General features: G+C 48.4%; 1 protein-coding gene across 2 annotated transcripts in view; it reads right to left on the bottom strand.

Annotated features, from left to right (window-relative positions):
• LOC135825830 (uncharacterized) overlaps positions 1–19,883 on the bottom strand; it is a 161,500-nt gene that overhangs the window by 80,319 nt on the left and 61,298 nt on the right. For both annotated transcript variants that reach the window (XM_065338461.1, XM_065338459.1), the window contains exon 7: positions 11,525–11,626. In XM_065338461.1, the coding sequence (XP_065194533.1) occupies positions 11,525–11,626 (102 nt within the window). The remainder of the gene's footprint in view (positions 1–11,524; positions 11,627–19,883) is intronic.

A 19,883-nucleotide genomic window follows, 5' to 3' on the forward strand; every position in this document is an offset into this window, starting at 1 on the left:
TGATCATCGATGAACTGGCCGCCCCCCAGCATGAAGTCTTGTGGGTATCCATCCAGCTCAGCGCCGGGCACAAGATTGTCCTGGGAGGTGTCTACCGGCCGGGTTCTTGCGGGCCCGGTGACCTCTCACTTATCCATCATCTCGACGACACCCTTCCTTTGGCCCGTCAACACGGCGCTAGTCTCATTCTTGCTGGGGACTTTAACGTTCACAACCGTGCCTGGCTAAACAGCTCTAAGACCACACCGGCGGGCGAAGCACTTGAGGACACTTGTGCCGCGCACCTTCTTACGCAGCATGTTCAGACTCCTACTCGTGGCGACAATACCCTTGACCTCGTGATGTCTACCTTCAACTCCCCAGTATTGACAACCGCCTAACCCCCTCTTGGGCGGTCTGACCACGTTATCATTCTATCCGACTTCGTAGGCATATTACCTTGCCACGAACCTGCAGCAAAGCGAACTGTCTGGCGGTACAAGAGCGCAGACTGGCATCGTCTCCGAACTTTCCTTCGCAACTCTCCATGGCACGACATCATAACTGATGACCCGGACACCTCCTGTGAACGGGTAACCTCCACTATCAGAGGCGCAATAGCCAGGTTTGTCCCATCTAAGGAACTTACCACGAGGCCAAGTGATCCAAAATGGTGGACACCGGAATGTACAGCTGCTATGAGGGAAAAGGACAAACGTTGGCGTTCCTGGAGAAAACACCCGAACGATCTTTCACTCAAACAAGCTTTCCTCCGCTCCGTTACCACAGCCGTCAACATCCTAAGGCGATCCCAGGAAGCTAAAGAGGCCAGTATCCGTCACAACCTTTCCACGGGCTCACTCAAGGACAAAGAATGGTGGACCAAGTCAAAGTATGCTAGTGGGGACGGACGTAACACGGACATTCCTCTCATTGTTGATGCGGGCGGACGAGAGTTGGCAACAAGCCATGAGAAATCGGAGGCCTTTGCCACCTTCTTCTCCAGGAAATGCAGTGTCACTGGCCAGGATCTTACTTCTGACTACTTACCTGACCTTGATGGAACCGGAGCACCGGCACTCGCAGCCGTTCCTTTTCGCCCCGCCACTGTCTACCGTCTGCTAGCGCGACTCGACATATCAAAGGCGACTGGTCCTGACGGCATTTCAGCCAGGGTCCTGAAAGAGTGTGCCAAAAAACTTGCGAAGCCTTTGTCCCAGCTATTCGCTCTCTGTTTCAGGTGCGGAGTTCAACCAGAATCTTGGAAGACAGCTAACGTGGTACCGATCCACAAACGGTCCTCGCGCTCTGTTCTGAAGAACTACCGCCCGGTCTCGTTATTATGCATAATGCCCAAAGTAATGGAAACTATTGTCAATCGCAAACTGATGAACCATCTTGAGCGCCAGCAGCTCCTCACTCCCCACCAGTTTGGGTTCCGCAGAGGTCTCGGCACGGCAGACGCACTACAGGCGCTCTATATATCGCCTGGGTGGGCATCGTTGGCCAAGGTGGCGCGGCACGAATTCTCGCAGTCGATATAGCCGGGGCCTTTGACCGGGTCTCCCACGCGGGCCTCCTCTACAAGGTCCGGCAGCTCGGCATTACTGGCACTCTCCATAGCTGGCTATCGTCTTATCTTGACGGCCGTTCACTCCAGTGCTTAGTCGGCGGTCAGATTTCTTCTCTCTACCCAATCTCTGCAGGGGTGCCCAGAGGCAGTATATTGGGCCCTACGCTGTTTCTAATATACGTGAATGACGCTGCCGATGTTCTTGATGGCAATGCTCAGCTTGAGGCCTACGCGGACGATATGACCCTATACAGTCTAGTATCCTCAGCTCAGTGCCCTCGGGACGCTGCACACACCTTGCAGGTATCTACAAACCGCCTGCATGAGTGGGGTTGCCGGTGGAAAGTGTCTTTCGAGCCCACCAAGTCACAGGCTATGACTGCTACCCTCCGACGCACTGACCTAGACCTGCCCCAAATCCTGTTTGGTGGTACCCCTGTACCGGAGAAAACCAGCATATCACTGCTTGGTGTTCGATTTGCCTCCAAATTGCCCTTCGCTAGTCACCTCAGGACCGTGACCATCCGCGCCCAGCAGCGCCTCGGCTTTCTCCGACGAGCGGCCCACATTTTAACGCCAGCTGGCCGAACGACTGTCTACAAGGCATTCGTGAGGCCCCTGATGGAGTATGCCCCGCTTGTGTGGATGGGCGCGCCAGCCAGCCACATCCAACGTCTGGATAATGTTCAACGCCGCGCACTGCGCATCATTGACCCTGGTGCAATTCTCCCCAGTTTGGCTGTCCGCCGGACTCTTGCTGCTCTCTCGTGCATGTACAAATTGCATTTCATCACTGGTCCTCCTCAGCTACTTGCTGTATTGCCACTGCATTGCGTTTCTCCAGCCAACCCCAGAACCAGGAACCAGCACAATAATGCCACTAGCCACGGCTATCAACTGTCAGACACGCTCCCTGTCTCAGGTCCATCCGTCGTGAAGCGGTCGTTCCCGTACTGCTGTATTGGAGCATGGAACTCCCTTCCTGACAGGCTGCTGTCTCAGCGCCCACACAAAACACGTTTTCAGTCATTCAAGACAAAGGTCTACTGACACCTGAGAGACAGCAACTGGTACTGGGCAACAGATTCCCTGTAATTTTTCGAGCTCGTCGCTTGCCGGACCCGCTAATCCGCGTACCTGGCCTTGCTCAGAGTGCACAGCTGTGTTTTGCATACATGCAAAAAACTTGTTATGATTCTTTTCTTTTCTCTGTTTATTCTTTTAACAGGCGTGGGCCAACCCCTGGATAATCAAAATGGGTGCCTTATTATTTTTCTGTTTTTTAGCTTGTTTTCTTTACACTTCCTTGTGCGAGTTTCGTATCAGATCTCTTAAAAAAGTTCATAAGTTTTGGTTGATGAAGTTGACATGTACATTGTACATCAGTCCAAACACTGATAATTTGCAATCTCTTTTCATCTTGTTTTTTGTTTTCTTAACACCTACCATAACTTTTACACATTCTACTTCCCCATAGCTAGATCTAGCTTTCCTTTACATTTCTGTTTCTTTTTCCTGGTGCGTGCTTGTGGCATTGAAGCCGAGACCTTTGGTCGGTGGAGCCCCTGGTACCTCATCATCACTGCTGCCCAGTGCAGCCCCTGCTCAGTAGCTGTTTGTTTTTGTCCACATAATGATTTATTTTACGAGTTGGGTTTGTGAATAATAGTAAAAAAATGAAATAAAATAAACCCTGGCAGATTCGTACATTTAATTATAATTGTTCTACTTGATAAATTTATTGTTCTCTCAAACTTATTTCTTCGTTGTGTTCGAACTGTTTTTGAATTACTTTCGTTCTTTCTTGCCATGTGCCAGCTGCCGAAGTGTGCATTCGCAGGAGCGCCATTTTTGAATTATGTCATCATTGATCATGTGATCACGCGCGATTGTTGCTAGCGCTAGCTCCGCGGATCTGGTAGTGGTACGCATGCATACGTGTAGTGTGACTTGCCTGTGATAGTCTTCTGTGATCTGCTGTTTTGCACTGGAATCGCACTTGTACTTTTGACCTATTCACACTTCTCTTTTTGGCAATGCGTGTCCTGAACTTCTCTGCAAACATTTCCGCTGATCCCGCGCGGGGTTCTCACGCACCATATACGCGTACGGTGCAGTATGGAATTTTGCACTTGTTTATTTTCTTGTATCCTTTTCTGGTTTCCTAGCACCTTTTCGGGACTGTTCCTCTGGGAAAGAGGTAGCCTTGTCTTGGTGGCTTTCTTGTTCATGGTACAGTTTTTCTTTGGTGCTCTTAGAGTTTGCTCCGTCTTTCTTGTATTATTATTAAATCTACACTTTCGTCATATGGCCCAACTTCTGCGAAAACGAGGTTTAGGGTGGAAATAATTTTCAGGAGAAAAAAATGATGCTTTGCAAAAAGGTTGTGTCGCGTGGCTGCGCGAGTGCAGTGAAGTGGAACCAAAGAGAATATCGATTGTGTGAAGAAGTAGCAATCATGGCAGGAAGGGTTTCAGCAGTCAGGAAAGTCAAAGGGCTTCCGGTAGAATATTCCCTGCTACTCTTCTAGTCACGACAAAGAGGTTTTGAGCTGATCAAACCCGATTCAATCTCTCCTACACTCAGGGACGCCGAAATTTCTGCGCTAGCTGCTGCTGCTGCGGAATATGGTGAAGAATATGGTGAAGAAATCGTGTCTAGTTAGAGCCGTGATGGCGATAGTGAGGAGAACCTGGACGACGTCGATCCATCCAATCGAAGTACGGAGATACTAGCTGTTTCTGGGCCTCGCGCAAAGGGAACATGTGTAGCAGAGCTCATGCGTTCGCAGCAAGTTCACAAAGAAAAAGGCTTGAAGCGCGGTGTGAAAACTGTTTTGAATTGAAGTCCTTGGCGATGACATGCTACTGAATGCCAGGCGAATGAGGGAGCAGATCGAGAGGCCCCCACTCGAGACTTTCCTCGCTGGGCAGCTAGCTGCACGGGGTTGTACGGAGTGCCTGGATTTCACTTGCTGGTCAGCACAAAGCAGACACTGCAGCACGCCAGCACACTAATTAAAGCCTGTCTCGTTAGGAAGCCTGTTTTGAATACAAGCCTGGTTTGAAGACAAAACATAATTTGCATATTGCACAGAGGAGCGAGAGACAGAGTTCACTCAGCAGCGATCTGTGGCCGTGGCCAAATTCGTCAAGGTCCATGAGTGCAGCATGCACACCACGGAAGACGGGAAAGTCTCCGTCACTGCTGCGAACTTCTGGCCACGACCGCTTTACGCTCGAGCCTGGCGACACCGCAAACGGCCGCAGTGTGACAGCTCATCTGGTCATCTGGTGCCGGCAACGTGGGCTGCAGAGGCGATAGGGACAGTGAGGAAGAGGCTGCCTCAGCTGGAGCGATTCCGCCACACAAACACCAATGAAAACCAGCTGCGCAAGGACATACCCAGTAATGAAGCTCCTGCTAACAAATGCTTTTGGGCTGCTGTCAAAGTTTGGAGCCTTCCAGCATGCTGTTGAACGGAGCAGATCTGACATCGCCATCGTAACAGAGACTAAATTCACCCCAAAGAAAGCTTCACTATCTGACTCCTCCATGCCGGGCTTCCACCCACCACTCCGACTTGACCGATCTGCTCAAGGTGGCGGAGTTGCAGTCTGGGTCCGGGACTCCCTCTCCTTTGACCACCTGAGTGACATCAACTGCCATGGCCATGAGGTCATGAGGTGCACTTGGGGCCGGATTTCACCGAGTGCAACTGTAGTACTGTACCTTGGCTGAGGCGTAGTACGCGCGCTGGAGTCCTTCCTTGCCATGAAAGGAACTGCTTCCTATTATAGAGATTAGGCACCATGAGCCCTGCTTGTAGTAAACATCGCAGTAATAGCACTGATACCTTTATACAAATATGGGGTAGTCTTGCCTGCGCATAAGGGCGTACTCGTACTCGTGGTGTGGCCTGGGCTCTCCCCAGTACGGCTTCCCGCCATTGTATGCCAGACACCCCATTGTTGCGCGCCTAGCCACGCGTGTGGCTTTTGCCTGCTGCTCGGTTGTCAGCGATAACTACGGTTTGCCGTACGCTGCAAACCTACATTTCTGCGCATGGAGCGCGAGGATGTCATCCTCTTCCGCTCCGCAGTACATAGTCATTAGGCTCCTCCTTCGATGCATCGACGACGATCCGTTATTTCAGCGCAACATGGGATGCAAACTCAAACAAATAAACTTACTTGCAAGAAAGATTTGCATCCAGAACAGATCCAGTCTACTGAGCGCGAGGAGAACAAGAACAGCAACTCGCCACTTGTATTTTTTTGCCGCCGAATTCAAATCGCGATTTTCTCGACTTTTTCCACAAAAGATGTCATATTTTAGTGCGCTCTGGTTCAAATATACAAAGAAGCATACATAGTTTGCTGAAATGAGCTCGTCTATTTGGGTAGAATAGTAGAATATTCGTTTTCTTGTACGTTGCTTATTCGTTAGAATATTTGTTCGTGATTTTGCTATTCGTTGCAACACTGCTCTTAACCCTTTAAGAGCCGCCCCATACTTGAATGCGTCGTAAACGACGCATTCAAATGCAAAACTTCAAAAGATCGTAACTCAGTCCAATCTCGCTCAAATCCAGTGATCGAAATATCCAGGGCAAAGAGAAAACTCTCACCTGTCGGGAGCAACAATCCGCGAAGCGCTGCGAGCAACGGTTCCTGAGATAAATCACTCGTAAGTTGAGCCGCGATCGCGGCAATTTCAAAAGCGCGCAGTGCGACTTTAGTATTGAGAATTTTGAGACTTTTCGTCATGCTGGTTTACTCGAATTTGCATGGGTTTCACTGTTGATATTGTCAAGAGTACACCACGAAAAAACAGGAACTCCACGATCGAGTAAAATGAAATATCTGGAGCGGGACGCAATTGGACGCATTTGGGGCATTTTTCGTACTGTCGCTGCGATCTAGCGCTGGATAGACGGTGTGCTGGCTATCATGATCGACCTCATTCTCTTCCTCTCGGGGAGACCTTTCCAGGAAGCCCTAGATTATGAGGATTGAGTGAGTAGAACTGGAGCTATGATCCAAGGAACACGAAAAAATGCAGAATTTTGAAATTTTCCTGTGGCTCTTAAAGGGTTAACCGTCCACCTCTCCACAATGCACTCTTGGCCCACAGTCACAACATCACTCCATAGCGAGGGAGTTCGTTCTTGGGTAGATGTTCCATATCCTCCAGACAGCTGTTTTCCTCAATAAGAGTACCCCAGCAGAGGTAGATAACGAAGAGGGCAGTGTGGAGAGGTGGACGGTTAAGATTGTTTTCAAATGGCCGAGTTTGTCGCTACTTCTGAGTCACACAGTACTCTGATAAGTGAATTGACGCACAATTCGGCAGTACTCTCGATGACGTAGTCCGGGTTCTATCTTATCATGGCCTCCATTGGCGACACGCGGGTAGAGGCATGGGGTCGCTGTCGGTATAGTCACAGCAGGATGTCCAGGTCGTTTCTCCAACTGCTCGTCCAACTTCCGAATCAGGCCAAGCAATGTCCTGTTGAAGCGTTCAGCAGTTCCTTGGGACTGTGGGTGTCTGACGGCTCCTGTCTTCACTCGGACACCGAAGTACTTGAAGACAGACTCAACGAGCGCTTTCCGAAACTCAGACCCATTATCCATGTGGACAACATTCGGCGGGCCCCAGAGATTGCACAGTGCCGTGAACGCCTTGGCAACAGGGGAAGCATCATGTCGAGCCAACGAGATAACTTCGGCCCACTTAGTGAACGAATCGACTGCAGCTAGCACACAATGGTAGCGGCCACTTCGTTCGCTCTGGACCAAGTTATAGTGTTTCTATGACCACCTCTGACCACGGGCTCCCTGCGATGCTTGCTTGTGTAGGCGGCATAGACGTCTCGCGGAGGCTGTTAGCTGCTTTGCACTGTACACACTGCTGAATGTGCCGCTGGCACTGGGCAGCCATATACGGAAAGTAGCAGCGGCTACGAACAACATCATACATGGTATTCCACGAACCATGACCTGTTCTCGTATGTAAAGCAGACAATATATCAGCGACTAGCTTCGATGCCACGACTGGAAGTTCCACGACTCTATCGATAGGCAACTACATACTACGACACAGCAGGCCATTCACGATCACAAGCTGTGAACCGACCTTCGTGAACAACTCATGAAGTGGGCGGCCTCCTTCAATCTGCGAGATCACCTCAGTGATCAGTGCATCGGTGTGCTGAGCGGCCGCAATGTCGGGTTGCTGAACTGGACCACCAGCAGGTCCACCGACGAGGCTTTCTGCAATGCTGCTCTCCTTCAACTGTGCTTTGCCGTGAGCAGTCCAGGTAGCGGGGACACGCGTTAGGATGTCAGCTCGATTCTTGGCAGACGGGACCAATACGACTATCACAGAGAGGCCAGCTACAATGACAATGTCCCACACTATCTGCAGACGTCGCTGCACCACCACTTCGTGAAGGCCCTTGGTACGAACACGGTATGAGTTCGTCACCACATTGTTCAGCCAGCTAGTGGCAGGCTTCGAATCTGTCACGAGCCGCACTTTTGTAGCACCCCAACGAATGGCGAGGTTGAGTCCTTTGACCGTTGCTTCCAGCTCGCTCACATGTATATGTTGTGTGTCTCCGGCTGGTCGAAGCCATGATCGGTCTTCAATGACGTGTCCGTCCACTTCAACCACCACGTCCGTCCACTTCAACCACGCTAGCTCAGTAGTCCATCAGCATCAGTACATCAGCATAGAACGGCTAAGATGGTAGCCTATGCTCGATGTAACAGCAGGCGAGGTGAAGCCAACTACAAACTGGCAGATGACCTGTTAGCCTACTGCACCATTTGAATATTGCACGCTTCGTCAGGACCTCCGGTACACGGAGGTCGCTGCCATCTCGGAGTCGCCAGGTCATCTCGCTGCCGGCGTCGCCAGCGGCTGGGCGGGCTTCGTGGGCAGGCTGTACTCAATCATCGTCTTGGCACCGGCGTGAGCGCAATTTGACGGGGTCAGCATATCATCAATGTAGCTGTCAACTTTTCGGGTAACCGCGCGTTGCATAACGGGCGGTGATGCCCATGTACTTCGGTGCAATACTGAGCCCAAAGCCCATTTGTGTCATCACGTATGGCTTTCCGTTCCAAAGGACAGTCTGGTACTTCAGAAACTACTTAGCGACGTGGACTTGGAGATACACTTTCTTGATGTCAAAGAGCTTGAAATCTCCCGGGCAACCAGCCTTTCTCCATTTACGCAGAGACTCCTCCCAGGCAGGTGCATCACCACCAGGGTCCGATTGGAGCCGGGCATTGAGGGAGCGGTAGTCGAGCACTGGTCAAACGACTGTCGTTACCTTGTGCTCTTGCACCTGGGGAAGGAGCGGTAACACTGCTGCTGGCTCACCATGCACCATCGGATCGTGTGGAATCAGCCACTCATTCTCGATCCACTTCTCCACTTCAGCACAAAACAGGGCATCTTGCTCTGGAGTGAGCTTCTCTCGCGAGTAAGCTGCGATGCCCGATACAAGCATAGCCGCTGGGGCAACACCATATTTTCACTGCCAGGAAAGCTCACACTCCCTTTTCTCCGCTTTCCAGCGCACTTCGCCATCCTGCGACTGGAGAATTACGTCATGCCCATCATGCTTCACGCTGACATGAGGCGATGGGTGCGCATCGCTAACAGACACGACAACATCAGGCTTGGCGGGTCCAAACCGGATTCCATTGGTCCCGGGTTTCGGCACCATACGCTGTAAGGGAATTACTGGCTGTGCCTAAGTCTATCCTCTACCATGGCACACTAACCAGAAGAAAACAAGTCTTCAATTACAGATAGGAATACATTTACAGATAGGAATACATTGACTTTAGACAACAAGTGCACTTGAGACGATAAAACTTGATATGAAGGAAGGTAAGGTACAGAATGACAACTGGCCAAGTGGAATTTATTGTCCAAGGAAGGGTTCATACGTTATTGGTCCTCCTTGTCGCTGCTCCCGGCGCTGGTGACAAATATTTTTTTTCCCAAGCTCATCTCTCTTCCTCTCAGCTGCCTGACTATTTTCTAAAGGGAAGTCGACAGTGACGATCGCCTTCTCTATAGGACTTCGCGTGGGCAGCACGACTGCCTGTGTGGTTCAAATCAGTCACCGTTCTTTGCAAGATTTATTTTGAACGACGATGACTCGTACAGTACTTGTAAATCTCCACGATTCGCTGGATACTCCGAGCGTTGCACTGGAGGCGAGGGAACTGCGATGTCAGCTTGGCGAGCAATCCCTGAGGTGAGCGATCTCGGCCGTTTTGCAAATGGAACTGATTCCGAGTAGCCGATTACTTTCTTGTGCGACGAGCTGCTCTTGCCTGCCCAGTGTGACAAGATAATCTATAATTATTCCCGTAGCTATGCAGAAGACGTTACTTCAGTAACGTCTGGCGCTAGCCAGGGTCCACACAGCTTTAATTTGGTATTTGTGTGTTTGTTTGTTTGTTTGTTTGTGTCACGCCTGGCGCTATCCCGTATCTGTCCCGTACCGTACCGTACCATCAAACACAGCTGGCCACATACAGCTGGCCGCAATATTCAAATAGGGCTTTCAAACGCAAGATGATAACATGAAGCAACCTGGAAGAATGGGTATGAATGCGAAGTGTTAGCTACGTAGGGCGATAGTGCGGGTTCGAATCCCAGGATATGCCTGAAACAAAAATAGGGGAATTGAAAAATGTATAACATCCCTATGCTTTTTTTGCCGTCATCAAGGCGGTAGACGGTGTCGTATTACCCTCGATCGTACCTGTCCCGTACCTATCCCGTGCCGTACCGTACCATCAAAGACGGCTGGCCACAATGCATATTCAAATAGGGCTTTCAAATGCAAGATCATAACGTGAAGCAACTTGGAAGAATTAGTATGTATGCGAAGTGTATCGGGGGATGCATGCAGGGTGCGCGATAGAGCGGTTTCGAATCCCAGGTTATGTCTTTAAATAAACAGGAATTATTTAAAGAATTTATAACATCCCTATGCTTTTTTTGTCCAGGTCATCAAGGCAAAAAGCATAGCGTAAGGCCCTGAGCTTCCAAGCTCTCTCGTTGATGCGGCGCTGTACCAATCAGAATCACGAACCTGTCACTCTCGAAATCTAGCTAGACCTTTCAGATACTAGTAAACTAACCTACTAACCAAAATTGGGATGAAATGGGCTGCCAAGTGAGCATTGGCGACATAATAACATAATGACAAAGCTGAAAGATAAGCGACAATATTGCTGACGCGGACCAAGTATAATCGTTTCAGCCCTAATATAATTATACATGAACACACAAACATGCACATACACCCCCCCCCCCCCCCCCCCCCGCTACACACACACACACACACACACACACATGTACACGCATACACACCGTGTACCATGTATACGCCCGTTACAAGAGAAGCACGCAAATCTGCGAAATGTACTGGAGGTGCACCCACAGATTTTACCTTATAGCAACGATAGCGGACAAGATCTGATTGAGACAGATCAAGACTAGTGCCAGATAACTGCCTAATCCATACAACCTGTGAAGCCATGAGAATCGACCATCAATGCACACGTGGTCTGCACAACGCGAAGGACATCAGCATAGAACGGCTAAGACGGTTGCCTATCCTTGCTGTATGCACACACGCACTCACGCACGCACCCCCCCCCCCCCCCAAACACACACACACACAAACACACATACACCAGGAAATATATTTACGCCACTTTAGAATGTAGGGACGGCCATTGTATGGACCCAAGAGTGAATGGTGTGCCATGGTCTGCTCTACTGGCAGATGGTGGAATCCGTAAGGTTAAGTTCTGTTGCTCTGGCCTGGCGCGAGTGACTAGATGCTACTTGTTGTGATCGAATATATTGCTCAAACCATGTTCTGGAAAAAAATTCTTAAGGAGAATCAAGGATAGAGATTGCTCAACTTACATTGTTCTTTACAGAGATCGTGTCGGGTTGGAGGTCTAGTAGATACTTGACTACTTCCAGATGTCCATTCATGGCAGATTCATGAACAGGAAGGTTACCGTACTGTGTACAGGTAACACACATGACAAGACATTCCTGTCCGTTATCCATCAGAAAAGTATCTATATTGGATATAAATGTGTTAGGCACCTTCTCCCGTACAACCTTTTCCAAGCTCGTCTGCATGCACCCCATACTACGTCCTAGTCACCCTTTGTCTCCTTTTGTCACCTTTTGTTCCGTTGGCCTGGGTAGCTACTTGTGCGCCTATATTTGTCATAGCTACCCAGGCCCTTTACCTTCGCGTTCACACTTGATCTCTAGCTCTTGTCTCTCTCTTCCGGATATCTCAGTCGGTAGAGCATGAGATCCCATGCACAGTCGTCCTCAACCGCCATTCGTCTCGTCCTCAGTAATCCTCGTCTCGCCTATGTCAACCTGGTCTCGTCCATGTCAACCTCGTCTCTTCAATGTCAATCTCGTCTCGTCCAAGTCATGCAGGTCAGCTATTTTCTTTATTTCTCTCTTTCTTTTCATCTGTCCTTCGTCGTCAAATTATTTTCAGTTTATTTTATTTCGTGATTTTTGTAGTGCGTGTGTGCGCGGGTGTCCTTCGTCAATATTAGTTGTCCGATGGTGAGCCACGCTCTTTTATTCATGTCGCATTAATTGGCAGAAGAGTAACTATGCTGCATAGCAATGCAAATCAGAAGGCAATGTTCCTTGTTTTTAGTTTTCTTCATGTGTGCCAATTATTTTGTGAATGGGTGTTTGGCCCGTCGTTGGCAATGTCTACGCTACCATGAGTGATGTGTAAATACTTTAGAGTACAGGAACCTCATAACTGTAGTGCATAATTAGTATAACACTTTTGTGACACCTGTGCGTTGTGTGTGTGTTTGTGTGTGTGTGTGTGTGTGTGTGTGCTTTTTTTCTCTACTTCCTCAGCCATTTTTTCTATTTTTCTCGTCGTCTTATTATTTCCCGCGAGGCCGCGGTTCCTTTTTTGCGCAGGGGAGGTATGTTAGGTACCTCCTCCCGTACAACCTTTTCCAGGCAGGCCTGCATGCACCCCATACTACGTCGTACTCACCTTTTGTCTCCTTTTCTCACCTTTTGTTCTGTTGGCCTGGGTAGCTACTTGCGCGCCCATATTCTCCATACCTACCCAGGCGCTTTATCTTGCCGTTCATACTTGATCTCTAGCTCTTGTCTCTCTCTCTGCCAGAATGTAGTCGTTTCGTTCGTCTTGGTCTCTGTCTCTCCGTCTCCCAAATTAATGTTGTCCCACCTAACTGTTGTCCATCGTTGTCTCTGGAGAATATGCCGTCGTCCTTTTCGTACTCCACAAATGTAGTGCCCAACTCACTATGATGTGGGGTTATAGGCCATTCACACGACGTGCAAACTCACTTTTATCGTACTGTCTCCAAGGATATTTACTCGGATACGATAAACTTGGACTCACGCATGCAACTGATTTTTTATCTTGGCCGAGGACCTTTTGCTCGCGATTATCTTTGCACGCCAGGAAAAGTGTTGGTTGTTGAAAGTGCATACTGCAAATGCAGTGCTTGAACAAAGGAAAATTCAAAATTTAACATTTCACCGCATTTTCAGGGGGTTACTATGGATACATTGACGGTTGCACAGTTTGCCCAGCACCTTGTGAACTGGATCACGGTTTGCCAGTGTTATCTTGATCACACGAGGGCAAATGTTTGCACGTCTTGTGAATGGCCTATAAATGCAGTTAACCCTTGTTAGTGCTCATCACAGACTCTCACTGCTCATCACAGACTCCCACTGCTCATCACAGACTCCCACTGCTCATCACAGACTCCCACTGCTCATCACAGACTCCCACTGCTCATCACAGACTCCCACTGCTCATCACAGACTCCCACTGCTCATCACAGACTCCCACTGCTCATTTCCTCATGTTCCTCATACATAGGCAGCATGTCCTTTTTTTACCTTTGGCACCTGCATACATGTGCAACTGCACTGCCATACACGTCTGCAGGTGCACACTGCACTCACCGGGCAAACCGATACGCCTGCTACATGCAGCATGCAGTAACCATAATTATAGGGTACACAGGGCCGTGTGCCTGTCCCAGCTCTGGTTTGCACTTACAGCTCAGTGATCAGAAATATTTTATTTCTATGACAGCAGTTCCAAGAGCTCAAACTGTTTAGTTGTTGTTTTCTGCTTCTTGCTCCGCAGTAATGGTTGGCTTTTGAATTCTTTTTCCCACCATCCCAACCTTACCACTATCTGTAACTAGGATCTCACTACCGGTCCACTCTTCACAATAAACACTGGGTGCTGGCGCAACTCTTAACGGCAATGGTTTAACTCGTTCAATCACTCCGTGCTCTATGTTGAGCCAACACACGCGCTCTATGTTGAGCCACCATACGCGCTCTATGTTGAGCCACTCACTCTCTCGCGCTCTATGTTGAGCCACTCACTCTCTCGTACTCTATGTTGAGCCACTCTCTCTCTCTCTCTCTCTCTCTCTCTCTCTCTCTCTCTCTCTCTCTCGTGCTCGATGTTGAGCCACATTGCCTCACTCGCAGCCAGCACCCGTATAACTCCAAACTCCGTGCCCTGTGTGTTGGTGTATTTCATAGCAGTGTAGCATCTGCATGTGCATCTGGGATGTGGGCTAAAGTGAGTTATTCTCACGTACATACACACTACTCTGATAAGTCAATTGACAAACTGTTTGCCAGGTTAAGGTGGAAAACCCCAATACATGTCTCACTGCCGGGCAAGAAATTGGTCAGAAGAACATGCTTGCCTGGAACTGACAGCCTACACGTTGTCTTTCCCGGCCCAGGATGCAAGGTTGATGCCAAGTTATTTGTTTAAAGGTTCTACGCCTGCATCGCTTGGTAGCATTTGTACACACCTCCGCTTTTACAACTGTTGTGATGATCTGATTGTTACTATAGTCAGTTTCAAAAAGATTTGCAGTCCTGGCGATCGCCCGGGGAGTTTGCCGTCTTACCGTATGAGCGCTTGAGCGCTGCCTGGAAAAACTCACTGTGAACTCGAAGAAATATTCCGCGCGAAAGCATGAAAAATGACAACTCACTGACGTCGGTACTCGTACATGTTCGTCTTGTTTACAACAAACGAGTTCTTCCTCGCATTGATATGGAGTCAGAGAGGACATGTCGAAAGTGTGGTAAATTTTGACGAGCGGGATGCGTCCGTATGTGTGACCAAATAGATTATTTGAGCTGCCGCGGATGCAATTTACTCTCACGATGTGACGAAAACGGCATCGACACAGACTCATTCCCAAGGCCTTGAAGTGGCAAAGCTATCCGTGTGACTTCGACGACATTTTGAGAAAAGCAGACGCCTGTGAAAGCTGATAGAGGACGGCGTTGACTTCTAAATTCAAATAAATTGGCGATCTTCAAATACTAAAATAATTCTCAAACAGAAATCGATCGATCGATGTGCCGGTGTATTCAACAACACGTACGTAGCTACAGCGCAATGACTTCCGTGTTCACTCACACGGTTTCAGTGTTGTGTGTGTTCACAACTTCACATGGCGTGAGCCAGTCTAGTGCCAGTCAGTTCGGCAGGAAACGCGAGCTCCAACAACAAGTCGTTTGGCGCAGCCACCTTCTTTGTCTTGTACCAGCGCGTTCACCAAAACAATGAAAAAATGAAGAAGAAATGTTTGACTTGAAGATTTGTTGTGATTTGAACTCACAACTTCATGGTCAGCAGACAGCATTCATAACCACAAGGCCAAAAAGGAAGGGATAAATCGTGGGTTTTGATAACAAATCGATACTGGCTTCCAGGGCAAATTATAAACCATGGGAAAAGGCCAGAAACCTGGCCGAAATACTAACTCCTTAACGGTTGGTCCAATTGTTCCGAAACCTTCACAGACCAATTTGCCGTGCCCTAACAAGCCGTTTTATGTACTTTGTTGTCCAAATTTCCATTATCTTCATACTTTTTAAGACCCAAACTTGATTGCTAATCTTTTTGAAACAGACTGTAGTAGGGGTGAAAGTTAGCACTGAGATCCCGAGTTTGAAAACTCTGATTTTCTCCGATCGAATATTTGAGTATTTGAGAATTCATATCTTAAAAATCGCAGACTAAGGGCCTTTTAAAAACCACATAATCCAACCCAAAAACTATTTGGTTTGTCTGGTTGAGCTCCCGGCAGCTCTATCTCTTGCGAGAGACTTTTGTTCCTTGAAAATGTTTCCAGACAGATGAGTTGCTACTAGATGAGTTGCTTGAGTAAGCCTAAGGCAACGATATTTACGGAGCGCAGTAAGAATGACTCGTCCCTCAGAGCAGGAACGTTCAACGCTCGTTCCTTGACAAGCAACATCAAGAAAAATACAATAATACAAGATTTCGAACAATACAGGCTTGACATCCTCGGACTGACGGAGGCCTGGCGGAACGGAGCCGGTGTAGACACGTACGACAACGGACATGTTCTGTATCGTTCGGGTGGCTCCTCGTCCAGAGCTGGAGTTGGCCTTTTCATCAACAAGAAACTAATAAATAATGTGGAGTCGTACAAATTTATCTCCGAACGGATGATATCAGTTCGTCTCCGAAATGGACCTCGACCTGATAGCAACTCCCTCACGGTGGTCTGCTGCTACGCTCCGACGCTGCAACGCTCGACATCACATCCTCAGGAAACAGATGACTTCTACTCCGCACTACGAGGTATTGCCCAAGAGGTCAGTAGAAGAGATGATTTTATGATATTGGGAGATCTGAATGCAAAAGTAGGGAGCGCCCGACCTGCTTCAGGAGGCGCAGTGGGATGTTTCTCCAAGCACGTATCAAGCAACGCGAACGGTGAGAGACTGATTGAGCTGTGTGAGGAGCAAAATCTGATTTTATGCAACACCATGTTCAAACATCGTATGCAGCATCGTTCGACATGGTTCTCGAATGGGCTCGTACACAGGGATGGCCAACCTGTTTGAAACATGATTGATTTTGTGATTATGCGAAGATCAAACACAGTGCGCGTTGTGAATGCCAGATCATACGGTGGATTCACAACAAGATCCGATCACAGTCCGGTTATGGCAGATTTTCGACTAACATTCTGGCGGTGTACAACATATAAAGCAACCAACGACCGCTGTTTCATCAAGTACAACGAACCCACACAAGACTCTGCTGAAAGTTTCAAAAATGCCATAGCAAGCACGTTGCCAGACATAAACACCCCGCCTGAAGATATTTCCACGCTAGACCAAACCTGGGAGAGATTTGTGTCATCTACCCATGCAGCATCGGAAAAGGCATTTGGAAGAAAGAAACCACAGAAGAGGATTGCTAGAAGTACGAGCCCTGCTGTTATTGAGCTATCAACTCAACAAAAAGAAATCCACAGCCGGATACATATGGAAAAAGATCCAAACAAGCGGAAAGAACTAACACGAAGTAGAAACAAGATCCTTCACCGTATCCGAGCATTACTCAGAAACGAAGGTGACTTATATTGGCTGCACAAAGCGGAGGCAGTGGACGCATTAGGCCCGGATGCAAGATCATACTTCAATGCCATCAAACAGCTAAAAGCACTTCGAAATCCTGACAAACCTTCCCCAGTACGACTCGCAAATGAAAGTGGTGAAAATGTCACAAATGTAAATTGGAATTTGGAGGAATTCAGCAAGTATTTCGCATCAGTGTTTTACCGGAGCGACCAGCCAACGCTTTTCCCGGCACAACCTAACAGTAAGGCAGAAGACGAACCATTTACCTCGGAAGAGATTAGGAAAGCCATCATGCACCAGAAAATCGGAGGCGCTGTTGGATGTGATGGGATCAGTGCGGCACTGCTACGTACGGCTTCGACTGTCATTACTCCATGGCTGACTACCCTATTCAACTCCATTAAGGAACACCACTATTGCCCACCTGACCTTAGATGTGGCCTTCTGGTGCCAGTATACAAACGAGGAAAACCTATGGGTGCTCCGAAAAGTTACAGACCGGTCATGCTGCTATCAGTTGTTCGCAAGGTGCTGACCCGCATCATCACCATGCGTTCACAACAATCTACCACCTCATATGTACGTGAAAGTCAGGCAGGCTTTACACCCGGACGCTCCACGGCTGACGGAGTTTTCTATACTCGTGTCATGTGCGAACGTGCACTACTCGGTGACTGGAAATACTTTGCCGCACTATTAGACTTCAGCGGAGCACTTGATACCATTGTCCGTGAGAAGGCGTTGGCGCGATTTTCATACTCTGGAGCTGCCACTGATGTCGTCGCCACTCTGATCTCGGACACGACGGTGAGAGTGAAACTCAGTTCTCATTTAGGCAAAGCGTTTGCTACAAATATTGGAGTAGTGCAGGGAGATCCGCTCTCTCCCATCATGTACAATGTGTATGCTGAGGGAGCCATGCGCCACCTTGATCCTATACTATTGCACTTATCTTTACCAGCACAAACCACCCAATATGCAGACGACACAACAATCCATGACACGGAGAGGCGAGAAGTCGAGGAGATTGTGGAGAAATCAAGTGAAAAATTCAAAGAAGATAACCTAATAGTAAATATTCAGAAAACACAATATAATACAGTAACTAAAGCCGACTCCTCTTGGCGATCTGTTAAGCTGCTTGGCTCTTTGTTAGGGTCCGCAGAGGATATTCAGGCAAAAATAGATGCTGCGAATAGAGCGTTCGGCTCCATTTCGTGGAAGCGTCATAAAATGAGTTCCAGACTTTGTATGTTCTCTGCCCTCATTCTGCCTATCCTGTTGTATAACTGCGGACTGTGGGCCCTGACACAGCAACTCAGTAATCGGCTGGACGCATGGCACCGCAGAAAATTGCGGTACCTGCTTGGTGTGGTGTACCTTCACCACATGTCGAATGCCAAGGTGTACGCCTCAACGCGACAAGGCCCGGTCAGCACTACCTGTCGCAGACGTCGGCTGCTCTGGCTGGGCCATGTTGTTCGCGTAAGACGTAACCCAGCGTCCTATCAAGCACTGGAGATGGCAATTAATACCCGGGACATCAAGCACCCACGTGGCCGACCCCATCTCAGATGGATTGACAATATTAAAAATGATCTAAAGCACGCCAACATTGATATTTCTGACTGTTTCGAACTGGCTCTAGACAAGGAAAAATGGCTGATGCTTGTGGAAAAATGTGCTGCGCTTGCGTAGTTGTTCTTACTGCGATACGTTCTAACAATAATGAGATGCATTTTGTCGGCTCTTCTGCCTGGATTTCGTTGACAGATGCATTAAGCCCATGGATCCTTCCATGAGTGACATGCGAACTGTAACTTTTATTATGATACAACCCTGATTGAACCGATTGGCAGTCTTTTTCTCGAGTGTACTGGTTGGTGGGTCATTTGGGTTCTCTCCACTCGTGGACAAATGTTCACCACGCAATCTGCACATCAATATCTGCCGACTGCTGCTGTGAAACTGCAGACTTCTGTGGTAAATCCATGTACCATGTCCGTGCTGCGTGCTCAGAGCAGTGTCAGAGTAGTATTTAAGTGGCAAGCGTATTGATTGTGACAGGTTGAGTGTAATGTTACGACTTACTGAATTGCCGTTTGATCTTCGTTCCCCAGCGCTGTAGTATTTATATTCTTCCTTTGGTTCTTTCTCTTTTGTCTGTCAGCGCTTACTGTCACCCAGTGCTGGGTGCAAGCACCCCCTGGCAGATTCATACATTGTTCTACTTGATAAATATATTGTTCTCACAAACTTATTTCTTAGTTGTGTTCGAACTGTTTTTGAATTACTTTCGTTCTTTCTTGCCATGTGCCAGCTGCCGAACTGTGCATTCGCAGGAGCGCCATTTTTGAATTATGTCATCATTGATCATGTGATCACGCGCGATTGTTGCTAGCGCTAGCTCCGCGGATCTGGTAGTGGTACGCATGCATACGTGTAGCGTGACTTGCCTGTGATAGTTTTCTGTGATCTGCTGTTTTGCACTGGAATCGCACTTGTACTTTTGACCTCTTCACTCTTTTTGGCAATGCGTGTCCTGAACTTCTCTGCAAACATTTCCGCTGATCCCGCGCGGGGTTCTCACGCACCATATACGCGTACGGTGCAGTATGGAAATTTGCACTTGTTTATTTTCTTGTATCCTTTTCTGGTTTCCTAGCACCTTTTCGGGACTGTTCCTCTGGGCAAGAGGTAGCCTTGTCTTGGTGGCTTTCTTGTTAATGGTACAGTTTTTCTTTGGTGCTCTTAGAGTTTGCTTCGTCTTTCTTGTATTATTATTAAATCTACACTA

Source organism: Sycon ciliatum, chromosome 10, assembly GCF_964019385.1.
Source record: "Sycon ciliatum chromosome 10, ocSycCili1.1, whole genome shotgun sequence".
In the NCBI taxonomy this organism is placed as follows: domain Eukaryota; kingdom Metazoa; phylum Porifera; class Calcarea; order Leucosolenida; family Sycettidae; genus Sycon; species Sycon ciliatum.